This window comes from Mustela putorius, unplaced genomic scaffold (assembly GCF_011764305.1).
Source record: "Mustela putorius furo isolate JIRA1106 unplaced genomic scaffold, ASM1176430v1.1 tig00000430_pilon_pilon_pilon, whole genome shotgun sequence".
NCBI classification, from domain to species: domain Eukaryota; kingdom Metazoa; phylum Chordata; class Mammalia; order Carnivora; family Mustelidae; genus Mustela; species Mustela putorius.
In genome coordinates this window covers 3825060-3839651 of record NW_025421377.1, presented here as the reverse complement: position 1 = coordinate 3839651, position 14592 = coordinate 3825060, and the positions used below count along the sequence as shown (strand labels likewise).

At 41.1% G+C, this 14592-nt stretch overlaps 1 protein-coding gene across 2 annotated transcripts in view; it reads left to right on the top strand.

Moving 5' to 3' along the window:
- The window catches only part of TXK (TXK tyrosine kinase), a 61875-nt gene extending 47657 nt beyond the window's left edge, over positions 1-14218 (top strand). For both annotated transcript variants that reach the window (XM_013062706.2, XM_004764929.3), the window contains 6 exons: positions 1694-1865; positions 3202-3418; positions 5605-5669; positions 7903-8021; positions 9481-9638; positions 12946-14218. In XM_013062706.2, coding sequence (XP_012918160.1) covers positions 1694-1865; positions 3202-3418; positions 5605-5669; positions 7903-8021; positions 9481-9638; positions 12946-13014 — 800 coding nt within the window. In that variant the 3' untranslated portion in view covers positions 13015-14218. The remainder of the gene's footprint in view (positions 1-1693; positions 1866-3201; positions 3419-5604; positions 5670-7902; positions 8022-9480; positions 9639-12945) is intronic.
- The last annotated feature ends 374 nt before the right edge of the window (positions 14219-14592 follow it).

The following is a 14592-nucleotide window of genomic DNA, read 5'->3' as shown; positions in this document are numbered from 1 at the left end:
TTGTGTGACATTCACGACTATACCACAGCTGATTTACCAGTTTCCGTAGATGGCCATTTGGGTTGAAACCAATTTTTATCTCATAAATAACATTATTATGGACATTCATGCATGTCTTTGGATGAGGTTCAGTACACGTTTAAGCTCCAACAATGTTAGCTGTACACTTAGGAGTAGAATTCTTGGGTCATAGAGTATGTGCACACTCAGATTTGGTTCATTTTCCAAAACGCTTATACCAAATTACACTTCAATCAATAGCATATGGGCTTTCCAGCTGTTCCACACTTTTACCCTTGCCAATATTTAGTATTCTTGTGGATTCTTGTCTTTAGTTTTCACGTTAGCCAATCTGGTGTATGTACTAGTGTTATCTCGTTATGGTCTAAATTTGCATTTCCCTGATTACTAATTATTTTGATCAGCTTTTAATAGGCTTAGTGGTCATTTGGGTACCCTCTTTTGTGAAAGATACTCCATTCAAGTTTTCTAACCTTTAAAAATGTAGTTACCTGCCTTTTTCTAATTGATTTTTTCATATTCTGAATAGGAATTCTTTACAGGTGACATGTTTTAGAAATACCTTCTCCCAATCTGTGGCTTACATTTTCCCTCTCTTAAAGGGGTATATTTGATGAACAGGATTTTTATGAAGTGTAATTTGTCAGTATTTTCCTTCATGGTTATGTTCTGTTGAATAAATTTATGTCAGTATTAAAGTCATAAATATATGCAGACCATGTTACTTTTAAAACATAAAACATACCCTACTATTGGGAGGCCGCCTTTACAATTTTTTAAAAGGCATTATTCGAAAGTTCCACCAGATGGCGCTGTTACTAAGTAAAAAGAGACCCTAAAAAGAAAATTTGCTCTTTGAACTGTTTTCAAGGGGGTTATTTTTAAAAGTTCTTTTTGCCTCATTTGGCTTCTATGGAAGTGAAATATATCATAACACAAATTTCACTTCAAACATATACTTAGAGACGTGTGAGTTAGAATTGTAGCATTGGACCTATTTATGAGGGGAAATTGTTAGGCTTTTCGCTAGGAGAAGGCGTGAAGACAGGAAAGCCCTTTAGGGGTGGGAGTGGACAAAGGAGCCACAGAAGAAGTGATGTGGGGGGAGGTGGGGGAAAACAAACGTCCTGTGCCTCACAAGTTTACTCAGAAGGACAAAAACAAATGGGGACATACATATTCTTGGGGCCGGATCTAATTTTGGTAGGTTTGGTTCAGAAAGACAAAGCTTTGCCTGCCTTTCATTGTTTCCAAGCAAGTCAAGTTCATATCTTTTTTTTTTTTTTAAAGATTTTATTTATTTATTTGAAAGAGAGATCACCAGTAGGCAGAGAGGCAGGCAGAGAGAGAGGGGGAAGCAGGCTCCCCGCCGAGCAGAGAGCCCGGTATGGGGCTCCATCCCAGGACTCCAGAATCATGACCTGAGCTGAAGGCAGAGGCTCAACCCACTGAGCCACCCAGGTGCCCCTCAAGTTCGTATCTTTAAACTTGAATTCTGGAATTACACATGGAAACGACCATGACAGCGTTAAAAATGGTTGCCTTTCTGCTCCCCTCATTCATAAAAATGTTAACTTCTTTGTAAAGGAATAGAGTAGGTCTAGATCATTTTTGAATCTCTTCTAGCTCTAAAATTTTTCCCTACTCGTAACACGATGTTTTCTTTTTCTAGAAAAATGGGAGATCGATCCTGCTGAGCTCGCTTTTGTAAAGGAGATTGGAAGCGGTCAGTTTGGGGTGGTCCATTTAGGTGAATGGCGGGCGCACATCCGGGTGGCTATCAAGGCCATCAGTGAAGGCTCCATGTCGGAAGAGGACTTCATCGAGGAGGCTAAAGTGATGATGTGAGTATGAGCCATGCCAGATAAGCAGCATGCGGCATTCTGCTGTCATGGAAAGAACATGGGTTTGGGAGCAATCACACTTCGATGTATACCACAACTTTACTCGAGCTTGTGTGGCGTCCCTTAACTGAAAAATACATTTTATAAAGGAGAAAGAGAAATCAGACAAAATATTCATATACAAGATATCTATCTACGGGTTAAAATCATGTGGAGATTCTCTGAACGCCTCTTTTCCACTACCTGGTAGTGGTCTTGCATGCTAATCATAAGGTAATATGTCAATTAATCACTCATTTACATTATTTTAGGGTAAATAATCTCCCAGAGTCATTGACTTTATTTTGCCTCTCTGAATGAAAATAGGTAACATTTCAAGTTACTTTTGACTAACAGAGAAGTTGGCTTATTAGGCATCTTCTAAAATTACAAACATTAACTTGAATATTGTTTTCCATGATGTCTACTTGGCTTAGCAAGCCTTTAGGGACTGAGTGCTATACTCCAGAAGAAACAATAAACTTTTGAAGTTTAGATCACTAAAAAGTTCTGTCTGTATTTTAATAAGCAACATTCAAGGACATGTGTGTATGTGTGTGTGTTTGTGTATGTGTATGTGTTCGCTAAATACAGAGCAGGGTTTCAAGTTGGCAAGTGTTTTTGGTCTCCAACTTTATCTAAAATTTCATTCTCAATGTCTTTACTTTTAGAAAAAAATTTTTAAGGATTTTATTTATTTATTCATGAGAGACAGAGAGAGGGGGAAGCAGAGGCAGAGGGAGAATCAGGTTCCCCGATGCAGGGCTCAATCCCAGTCCCCAGGATCATGACCTGAGCCAAGCCAGACGCTTAACCGGCTGAGCCACCCAGGAGCCCTATTTTTTTTAGAATTTAATTTTCTTTCTTTCTTTTTTTAATGCATCAATCACAGTTTCCTCCCTTCAATCTGTCTCAAATTTTCATCTGAGCAGCTGCGGGCAGGAAAGGTGGAACTCAAGGAACAGGAGCTCTGTTAAGACCCAGGCAAGGAGAAGTGGCCATGAGGAAGCCAAAGGCTTGCTTGCAGGAAGAAAAGCAGAAAAAAACAGAATACGGAGCACGTAATATTCTGTACCTGCAGGAACTTGGGGAGTGCTGCTTGAACTCTTGACCCCACTTATGCAGCACGTACAGTGGAAAGGAAACTGTTCTACTTTCTCTGTGGTTGGGTTCATTTTTCTCGAATCTTGATGTTGAAGATTACATACGTAGAGTTGGTAAATATTACCAGTTGCGTCTCCGCGCTTTAAAGGGCAAAAATGAGTCTGCTAACTGGTGTGTGCTTTTTCTTCAACAGGAAATTATCTCATCCCAGGCTGGTCCAGCTCTATGGAGTGTGCATACAGCAGAAGCCGCTGTACATAGTGACCGAGTTTATGGAGAACGGCTGCCTGCTGAAATATGTCAGGGACAGAAGGGGAGCGCTTACCAAGGAGATGCTGCTGAGCATGTGCCAGGATGTCTGTGAAGGGATGGAGTATCTGGAGAGGAACTGCTTCATCCACAGGGACTTAGTAAGTTGGACATAAATCGGCCGATTATTCTCTGCATGACATTGGGAAGATTATGACTATTGAGAATTTTCAATACTTGTTTTAAAGATTTTATTTCCATTTGTCAGAGAGAGAGAGAGAGAGGGAGAGCACTCACAAGAAGAGAGGAAGAGGGAGAAGCAGGCTCCCCGCTGAGCAGGGAGCCCAATGCAGGGCTCGATCCTAGGACCCTGGGATCATGACCTGAGCCAAAGGCAGATGCTTAACCAATGGAGCCACCCAAGAGTCCTAATGATTTTCACTCTTTTAAATAAAACACTTTTGGCTTAGTTTCTAAATGCTTTCCTATTCATATAATTCTCTGGGAAATGGAGCTCTTTTTTTTTTTTTTAAGATTTTATTTATTTATTTGACAGACAGAGATCACAGTAGACACAGAGGCAGGCGAGAGAGAGGAAGGGAAGCAGGCTCCCCGCTGAGCAGAGAGCCCGATGCGGGACCTGATCCCAGGACCCTGAGATCATGACCCGAGCCAAAGGCAGCGGCTTAACCCACTGAGCCACCCAGGCGCCCTGGAGCTTTATTTTTAATGGCCCCTTGATGCTGTGGCTGAGTGAGGCGCTGTTCTAAATATGCTTTCAGCTGGTTAACTACCGCACTTATCAACTCGCCAAAACTAATTTACTTTTCTTTCCTCTCACCTTCCCGCTCTTCTTCCATTACTTCCAATTTTCTTCCTTTCAACCAATAATCAAATATGTGTTAAGGGCCCATATTGGCCAAGTGTTCTCTGGGGCATATGGTGGTGCAGATCAGGTTCTAGGGACTGCCCCCCCCCCCCACCCCAGGTGAGGGTGGTTTGCTTGTAACAGTATCACAACAGCATTGCTGACATCACTGAGGAGGACTAGAAATGTGAAATCCTTCTGTGCTGGAATGCTCTGAACATTACAGCCTAATAAAAAAAAATTAAAGCTTGTCTTGCCCCCTGTGCCCTGTTGAGTTCAAGGGGCAGCCGAGATTCAGAACCACTGCTCCAGAGGTGGACGGCCTGGGTTGAAATTTGGCCTTTGTTTCTTGCTAGCTGTGTGATGTTGGGCAAGCTAGTCAGCTAGGACCCGGTATGAATTGCACCTTCCTCCTGTGGGCTTGTTGGGAGGATTACATGAACTACTACATGTGAGCACTTACAGTCGCTCCTGGCCTTATAGAGGAGCTCAGCAATGCTATTCCACAGCGATAGCCTTTCCATACCCATTTGGACCATCACCCTCACGGCACGTTTCCCAGACTCTAGCATGTGGTAGCTATTACACAAATTTTTGAAGGGATGAATACGGCATTAATTCCCCTGACTGCGGCTCAGTCTTTCTTGACCTGATTGGATTAGAGTGTAGAGATTAGAATTCAGAACTTCGTTGGGTGATGGTCCTGGTCATTCTCTTTACTCCAAGTGGCTTTTCTCAGATTCCCCCCATCCTTGGTTTCTTCCTCCGTTGCCTTCTTTTGTGTTCTATTTTATCCATCTTGATGCCATTTAAAATCTGCCAGCGAAGCCTGAGTCTTTTCCCCCTCAAGGGCTTAGCTTGTGGCTTGGCTTGGAGATTGTTGCTAGTATTTGTCAAAATCTTGCAAACTGGCTCCTTCTGGCTTACCATTTTAAGTTCCTTGTTTTTGTTTTTAGACTAACTGAAGTTCATATCAGCTTAGAAGAGAAAAAAAATCTATCAAACTGTTGAATTACATGACGCTCAATAACCAATTCAATGACTTTCTTTAATGAAGCTCTCTGAAAATGGATTATTTTGGCCTCATATACGTGGTCTCCGCATTATTTAAAAACACATACTCTTTTAAATGTTGGGGTTCATCATTTAATGCCTCTTGATATAGTCTTCCTATTTATCAAAGATACTTGTTGAGAAGGATTTAAAACTTTTAAAGGAAAATATAATTATAAAAATATTAAAATTAAAATATAAAAATAAAATTGCTTTTTTACTTTTTGTTATTTCTTTGAAGAATCCTTAAAATACATCTTGAGGGCAGATATACTGAGTCATACGTAGTATCACAGGTATTCCCTGGAAAACATGGCTGCTCATAGAGAAGTCATGTGGGACCCCAAATACAGTAAGGAAAAGGCAAATAGAAACTCTTTAAAGAAAGGCGATATTCAAATGTGGATTCTTTTCTTCTTTCCATAGGCAGCAAGGAATTGTCTGGTCAGTGCTGCAAGTATAGTAAAAATATCAGACTTCGGAATGACGAGGTACAATATATACAAATATTTTTTGTTTACTCATAAGAGGGAATCTTACATCTGTCTACTAACAAACCAAAGATGTCAAGAGCATTGCTTTTTTTTCCTGGGGAAAATCTTGATGTGTTTGCTTGGCCTGTAGCCCTGCTTTGAATTTTAGGACATAACCCAATGTTAGCTGTGGGCTAAATGGGTGCTTTGAACTATTCTTCGGATCTTTTCAGTTACGCATAACTTAAAAATTTTCAGAATATCTCAAACTACTCGTCAGATGCATGAAGTTGAGGAAAAAAGCTTCTGTGATATATGTGTATTTCTGAAAGATAAAAGAATACATTTGTTTAGCTCTGACTTTTCCATACCATTATCATGCACGTCTATGATCAATTGTAGCGGTTGACTTTAAGACTACGACTCAAGTGCAGAAAATCTAACCTCATTCTCTGAAACACAATGCCATTGATATTTTGAGCACCCCTTCCTTCAGGTTGCCAAAAGTTCAATGCCCGTGAATTCAGAATATCTCTGACTCACTTCAGGGTCAAATTCAAATTCTGTTTGTCTTCTTCTCTGAATGACTTCTTCTCTGTATGACCTCATGGGGCTATGTAGTGGAGAGGGCATGTCTGGTCCTTGTTGTTAGCCACTGACAACTGGTACCCCTTGCAGCAAACATCCTCCTGTTTTGTCCTTGGCTGGACATCTGCGTAGGTGGCTGCTGACTCATCCCCAATCTCTACTGCAAGATGTTGTCATTCTGGCATTCTCCATGATTAGAACCCCCCTGGAGCTTTCCAAGGTCCTATTTGCTTAGACACATCCACAACTATTGGCTTTCAGGAATCTTTTTGCTTTTCTTGGGGCTTGACCTGGGGAAGAGGCACAGGCTCTGTTTTGCTCTTGAATCCCAGCAACCTACTGTGGGGACTTCTTTCCCTGCCATGTAAGTGGGGCAGTGCTGTTAGGGTGCAGGGGACAGAACCCTGCCTCAGTCACCCACTACTGGCTAATACTCCTCTCCTTGCCCCTTGTTCTCTCCCACCTCCCAGCTCCAGAGGTTCAATGCTAGAGGAGATGGATGGATGGTGTGTGGGGGGGGGGGGGGAGAATCACTCTTATTTATGAGTCTTTCTCCCCAAAATTTTATTAACAGCTCAGTCCGCCTCCTGCTGTGGAAAGCTGAGACTTTTGAAACTCAAAAGCTATGAAAAATGGCTCTTTCTCTTTTGTTTTCTATTAGTCACTCTTTCCCTTAGTAGGATGACTTCTGGTGCAATAAAACAGTTAAAGGTGGGGGATGGTAGGGTACATGGGGAAAAAAAAAAAAAAAGAGAGTGTGAGAAAGCTCTAATTAATTCAAAGCTACCACACTGCACACTCCAGGGGCTACAAGTTAGTTATCATTCTTCTCTCCAGATTCTTCTCCCCAGAGTCCCTTACTTGGTGTTTCTGCCTACAAGTCTCACAAGAGAGAGGGTTTAATATTTTTGTAGTTTTTAGAAGGAGGTGATAGTTATTACTGATCATATAGGACCATCTTAATGCATTGGACATTTTTCACATCAAATGTATTATGTTCAGTATGCTTATTTCCCCTTTTCTCTGCCTCACAAAACACATACACATGAAGAAAAAAGTTAGACATGCAACTTTGAACTTATTTGCCATATATACATATTCTTTTAATTTCCTTTTTATAACCCTGGTTGTTAGAGCACTCAGCATGTTCCTTTGCAGAATTAAGAATTTGTCATAACCAAAATAATCAGTGGGTTCCTGATTTCAATCCGTTTTGGATTGAAGAATTGTTCTGGTTTTCTGAGACCCAAATAAACCCAACTGAGGCTTGGTTTGGGGAGGAATCACTGTATAGAAAGAATACTTTCCCATTTTGGTAACAAGAAGAGAAACTTTTAGAGGTAAAAATATTTCTCTTTTAAAGATTATTTATTTATTTGAGGGAGAGAGAAAGAGAGAGAGAGAGATTGAGTGGGTAGGGGTAGGGGTAGGAGGAGAGGGAGATAGAGTCCTCAAGCAGGCTCCCTGCTTAGCAGGGGTCTCAATCCCAGGACCCTGAGATCATGACCTGAACCAAAATCAAAAATCGACCGCTTAACCTGTTAAACCACCCAGGCACCCCTGGTTTTTTTTTTTTTTAGAACTTAAAGTAGACTAATGGGGTTTGAATTAAATAGAACTTGGAGGTAATTAGCACAATGTGCTTTGAATCTAATGACCTTAGGTACGTTTTGGATGATGAATATATCAGTTCTTCTGGAGCCAAGTTCCCCATCAAGTGGTCCCCTCCTGAAGTTTTCCATTTCAACAAGTACAGCAGCAAATCTGATGTCTGGTCATTTGGTGAGTAAACTTGATATTTATTTGATGGAGATTGATTTAATAAAATACCAATCTTTTTTAAGCTTTGATTTCCTCGCATGATGTGGCATTCTAGAAAGGTCTTCTTGTAACTATGCTTCTGTCTTAAGTGTTCTAAGCACATCTAGGCTGTCTTTGCAACTGATACCATTCACCTTCTTATATAAGTCTACCATGCGGATCGTATCCTTTCCCAATGAGCATTTGCAGGAAAACCGTAATAGAGAGTCTACTGATCTAGAAAACAAATGCAGCCATCTTTTTTACACTACAGAGACTTGCCAGGAAAATAGATCTAAGGTGTCACTGAATTTCGAGTGTAATTAATCAACTTCATTTCTAACTGCTAAGCAACACCACCACATTTACTTCATTACCTTCTGATTTTGTGGAATTTAGATGTTGGCCTCCTTGGGAACTGTCAATTGGAATTTATATTGTGTAACATTCTTCATCGAGAAAGAGATGTTGTAGACCCCTGTCAAGTGGAGTCTGCTCTTAGAGTTGATTTTCAAAAAGTGGCAGTCAGTTTGCAATAAGCTATCCATTCTATTTTGCCCAGACCTCGCTGGATAGCTTCTTGGGTTCAGAGAGACCTCTGCACTTTCAGAAGGGTGTGAATTTTATTGTCCACATAAGGTTAAACTTGTATCATTGATCTCATAGCTCTCCACTGACTTTTGGTAGTTTCAGCAGGTGACATTTTACATTCTACAGGGGAGCAGTCAAGTTGTGAAATGAACAATCAGTAGCACAGGGTTGGTTCATGTGGTTACAGAGCAGTTAGAATTTCTGAGTTTTACCTGACCACTTGTCTCTATCATCCATGGGACAGTGAGCTGCTTAAGCCCAAGGACTGGTTTCTGGAGTCTTCTGGCTCTAGCATCTGCCTGGTCTTTAATCAATACATAATACATTTTCTTAGAAAAAGTGAATAATTAAATGAAGTTCAAATGGGAACCTTGAGGGAGTTTCACTAATCAACCAGTCAATGATTATAGAACATAAGCCCCTTCTAGATATTCTGTTCTACCCAGCAGTCTCATCTCTCAGTGGGAAGAGGGAAACACATGACTTCTATTGGCTGGTAAACTCTTGGCCACACAATTCTGTCATTTTTCTATGGAATGGCAAAGAGGCCTGTTGATTTCAGGATGTGAAGACAGGAACATACTTAGGAATGAACACGTTGGCAGCATTTTCTTTCACTCAGGAGGCAGTCAAGACCAATGGAAAAGAAAGGCATTGTTTCCACTTGGAATATTTTCAGGTTGTAGGCCTGTTCGAAAATGAAGACACACATGGTCCCATTCCTAGATAGAACTCCTCTCATTCTGGGTGATTATAATTCAAAGGCTGAAAGAGAAAAATAAGGCCTTGCAGTTTAAAACAGTTGTTTCAGTTTCAAGTAACCTCTTGTTTACATGCATTTCGTGTGTAGGAGTTTTGATGTGGGAAGTGTTCACAGAAGGAAAAATGCCGTTTGAGAATAAGTCAAATTTGCAAGTCGTGGAAGCCATTTCTCAAGGCTTCCGCCTGTACCGTCCTCAACTGGCTCCAATGTGCGTCTATGAAGTCATGTACAGCTGTTGGCACGAGGTGAGTTCTCCCTGCTCTCCAGAGAAGGTCGGCAGCCCCAGCATCTGAGAACAGACCTGAGTGGGACAAACATGACCCCAGGACTCCACCAGCGCAGGAGAAGGAGTCTGTTTCTTGATAAGAATCCCTAAGAGCCAGAAGGGCTATTTCTATCTGAAACTCCCACTATGGAGTCATGAACCCATTTTGTTTTTAACCACGGCCATTCATCTGAGGAATTCAGAGCCTTTTTCAAATCTTCTTTGTCTGAGATTGGTTCTCCGCGAAACTCTTGATGTGACTAGAGCCTCAGCAGTGAGATGTTTCACTCCCTTTGACAACCGGGGGGTGGAAACTAAGGGTAGAGTCAGGTTTGGTAAATGTCTACACGGAAAGAGAAGGATGTTTATATTTACTTCATTCCGCTATAAGTTGTCTTGCTTTTCCAAGGCTAACTCTAGTGGGTTTCATCTCTTTTTTGGCACTTCAGACTCCTGATATATTAGGAATAAAGGCAGAAAGTGTGCCCTGAACTTGTAATTGGGAACTTCTCTCTTGGGGTGGGGGGTGGGGGCGTCAGTCCAGCTTTTCTTTCTCTTGAAATGCCAACACTTAAAATAAAGCCAGACATGTTCCGTCTTCTCAGGGCACAGACCCAACTCACGTCTCCCCTTCATATCAGACTCCTCTGTGACCTTTGACAGCTTTCTCCTTCCAGCTGACAGTGTCCGTGGAGAAAAAACCCACAGTGGGATGAGGAGTTTCCTCCCAGCTGAAAAAGCAATCACTTGATTCGCAATCCACAAGCACTGAAACACTCAGTATTTTAAGAGCCATGTCCTTGCTCACATTTTAAAGAAGTTTTAATTTTATAAAGATCCTTGATGTCTGAAAATATTTTACATATAGTGAACTGCTCTGCGAGGAAATCTTAAAAGATAGGCAGATGTTAAGTGAGCTATCAGTAGCAAATGGCTATCTTAAGAGCTTCTTAGCAATAACAGCGTGGATAGCTTAGAAAGATATATTGCCTATGGAACAATAGACATGTACAGGTGCATAAAATATAATAGTTATTAAGATTTCATTTATCTCTGGAGAGGAAACAGAAAAGGGAATAAATCAGAGGCTGACAGGAGGCCCGAGTAAATGATGTCAGTCTCAAATCATGGTCAGAGCATTGACTAAAACAATGTTTTTGGTTATGCTGATTTATTTGTTTGCAAAAGGGAATTTGCCTACAACTTTTTTTTCATTTATTTATTTTCAGCATAACAGTATCATTATTTTTTTCACCACACCCAGTGCTCCATGCAATCTGTGCCCTCTATAATACCCACCACCTGGTACCCCAACCTCCCACCCCCCCGCCACTTCAAACCCCTCAGATTGTTTTTCAGAGTCCACAGTCTCTCATGATTCACCTCCCCTTCCAATTTACCCCAACCCCCTTCTCTCTAACTCCCCATGTCCTCCATGCTTTTTGTTATGCTCCACAAATAAGTGAAACCATATGATAATTGACTCTCTCTGCTTGACTTATTTCACTCAGCATAATCTCTTCCAGTCCCGTCCATGTTGCTACAAAAGTTGGGTATTCGTCCTTTCTGATGGAGACATAATACTCCATAGTGTATATGGACCACATCTTCCTTATCCATTCATCTGTTGAAGGGCATCTTGGTTCTTTCAACAGTTTGGCGACTGTGGCCATTGCTGCTATAAACATTGGGGTACAGATGGCCCTTCTTTTCACTACATCTGTATCTTTGGGGTAAATACCCAGGAGTGCAATGGCAGGGTCATAGGGAAGTTCTATTTTTAATTTCTTGAGGAATCTCCACACTGTTCTCCAAAGAGGCTGCACCAACTCGCATTCCCACCAACAGTGTAAGAGGGTTCCCCTTTCTCCACATCCTCTCCAACACATGTTGTTTCCTGTTTTGCTAATTTTGGCCATTCTAACTGGTGTAAGGTGATATCTCAATGTAGTTTTAATTTGAATCTCCCTGATGGCTAGTGATTGTACAACTTTTTAAGGTAATCTAAATGCCCTAACTGCTTAGGCACCTTTAAATTTATTTATTTTATATTTTTTAAAGATTTTTATTTATTTGACTGAGAGAGATGCAGTGAGAGAGGGAACACAAGCAGGGAGAGTGGGAGAGGCAGCATTTTCCCCGCTGAGCAGGGAAGCGGGGCTCAATCCCAGGACCCTGGGATCATGACCTGAGCCAAAGGTAGATGCTTAATAACTGAGCCACCCGGACGCCCCAGGTACCTTTAAATTTAAATGTTATCATATTATCCTTCACACACACACACACACACACACATACACGCATGCACACATGCACTCTGACACACACATACTGTTTCATATGCTCTACTACCTATAGAATGTCAGCCTTCTCTAAAAACTCCAGAAATTATTCCTGAAACCTCAAGGAGAACTCGAATGTGTGTTTCCACACCCTTCAGCTTGGTCCTTTCCACTGGGCCCCTCTGTTTAGGAAGCACTAAGGGTGGTGTCTCCCCACAAACTCTGCTGCCAGTGGTCTTCGAGAGAATGTGGCTACCACAGGTGGTTCTATTTCCCATGGGTTTTAAAGATGCCAACAGTGTTGTCTTTTCCTCCACATGGAGCCAAAGCCAAACCCACATCCCACGGTGAAATAGGAAAAATGTTCTAATCCTTGTGTCTGTGACCGGGGCTTTTGTTGACTGAGCCTTAAGATAGCACAGAGGGACCTGCAAAGTCCCTTATTAAAAAAAAAACAAAAACAAAAACAAACAAAAAAAAAAAACACGCCTTTTGCTTTCTGACTGAAATCCTTCTTTCTCCAGCGGAGCAAGTCTAGTGAATAACTGGGCAGAGCCTGAGAGCCTAGAAGTCTGGGTTCCCATTCTCTCCCAGCTCTTCTGTACCCCATGCCTATCACGGCATCCAAATAGATCTCTAGGGCAGTGCTGTCCAAAGGAACTTTCTGTGGCCATGGAACTGTGCTATGTCTGCGCTATCCAATATAGTGCTCATGCCTGGCTATTGAAGAACCGAAAAGTGGCCAGTGTGACAGAGAACAGAACTTAAAAATGTATTTAATTTTAACAGTTTAAACCGAAATGGCCTCAGGTATATCGGGTTTGCAGCTAAAGTTGTTTTGTCAGTGCTCTGTACTCTTAAAATTTCACTTATGCTTCGCTCAACTACCAGGCATGCCCGGTGTGTCAGCCCAGATAACTTTCTCTTCCATCTGCTAGTGTGTCTCAGAGATGGTATCTGAGCGACTTTCAGGCTGAGCTGACCGTCTCTGTTTCTCTTTTCCAGAAAGCTAAAGGCCGCCCTACATTTGCTGAGTTGCTGCAGGTTCTCGCAGAGATTGCGGAAACCTGGTGACCTGAACGGAATGGCAACCCAGAGGATCATCTTGCAAAATTACCACAAAAGGAAATCCTGTGTGGGGTCACTGATGATGAACACCTTCCTTTAGAGTTGCTGACTCTTGAAAACAGTGCAGAGATCACCGGCTTTTCAAACTTTAAAATTTAAGAATATCCTGGCAGTCATTTTTCCACACGGATGTTGGAGAGGGACTTCCAAACTCTCCCTTTTTTTTTTCCTGTCCTATTTGTTTCCCAAATGTGAAGAAAGGAAAAAATTCTCCATAACCTTCTTCTTAGTGGTTGCTTCTCATGAAAGTAGCCCTGAGAACCACTTAACGGTAGATGAAAACCTGACCCGTTACAGGGCTGAGAATATTTCTTTTCGGAAGAGGAGTGACATTCCTTACCTCAGTGGCTTGCTAAAATGAAGACATTCTGCTAACTCATGGATTAAAGGAGCCTTCTCTGCAGAATTTAATGCTTCTGAGCTATACAGATCTTTGTGGAAAATGCCTTTTTATAAGCCACATGAATGTGAACATTCTTAAACTCTTGTATAATCTTCCTTATGTTATTTAACAAATTGGTTTTGCACATATATGATAATTTTGGAGACAGTTTCTTGTATTCCAGTTTTTTTTTTTTTTTTTTAAATAATATAGGCATGGAGCCCAATGTGGGGCTTGAACTCACAACCCCGAGATCAAGTTTGGACCTGAGCTGAAATCAAGAGTGTGACACTTAATCAACTGAGCCACCCAGGTGCGCCACGGTGTTCCAGTTTTAAACACTGTGAAGACAAAGTTCTTTGAACAGGACCTGGTGACTTTCCTGTTTCCAGCAATACCCATTGTCAGGGTTAGTTCAGAACCTGAATTCCAATGCTAAAATTTCATACTTTGTGTGAAATTGAATGGTTTTAAAGACTTTTTTTTTAAATGTGCAATGTATATGTTTTATTTTATTTTCCTCATAGTGTAAAAGAATGCTTATTGCACAGTTAGGTAAAGAAAAGTTATATATTTTGAAGATTTCATGTCTTTTTTAAGTTAAAGTCTTAAAAATTTTTTTTGAGTTTAGTTGACATACAGTGTGATATTAATTTCAGGTGTGCAACATAGTAATCCAACATCTTTGTGTGTTCTGCTGTACTCACAAGGGTAGCTACCATCTGTCACCATATAATGTTATTACAATATCATTGACTATATTCTCTACGCTGTGCTTTTTAGTCTCGTGATTTATATATTCCGTAACTGGAAGTCTGTATCCCCCACTCCCCTTCACCCATTTTGCCCATTTCGCTGTCCCCTTCCCTATGACAACCATCAATTCATTCTCTGTATTTATGGGTCTGATTTTGCAAGAAGCCTCATTTGGTTGGAAAAATTACCTCCAGTATCTTTTTAGAGGATTACTTGTTTTTTTTTTCCATAAGAACAAGAGGAGGCAAAAACAAGATATCCGATTGTTACCTCAAGCTCCATTATTTCCGAAGTCCAGGGCTTTGAGTTCAAGACAAAGTAAGCGTAGTCATAATTAAACCTTAATTTCTCATGCATTGTTTGTAAAAGGGATTGGAAATTTATCT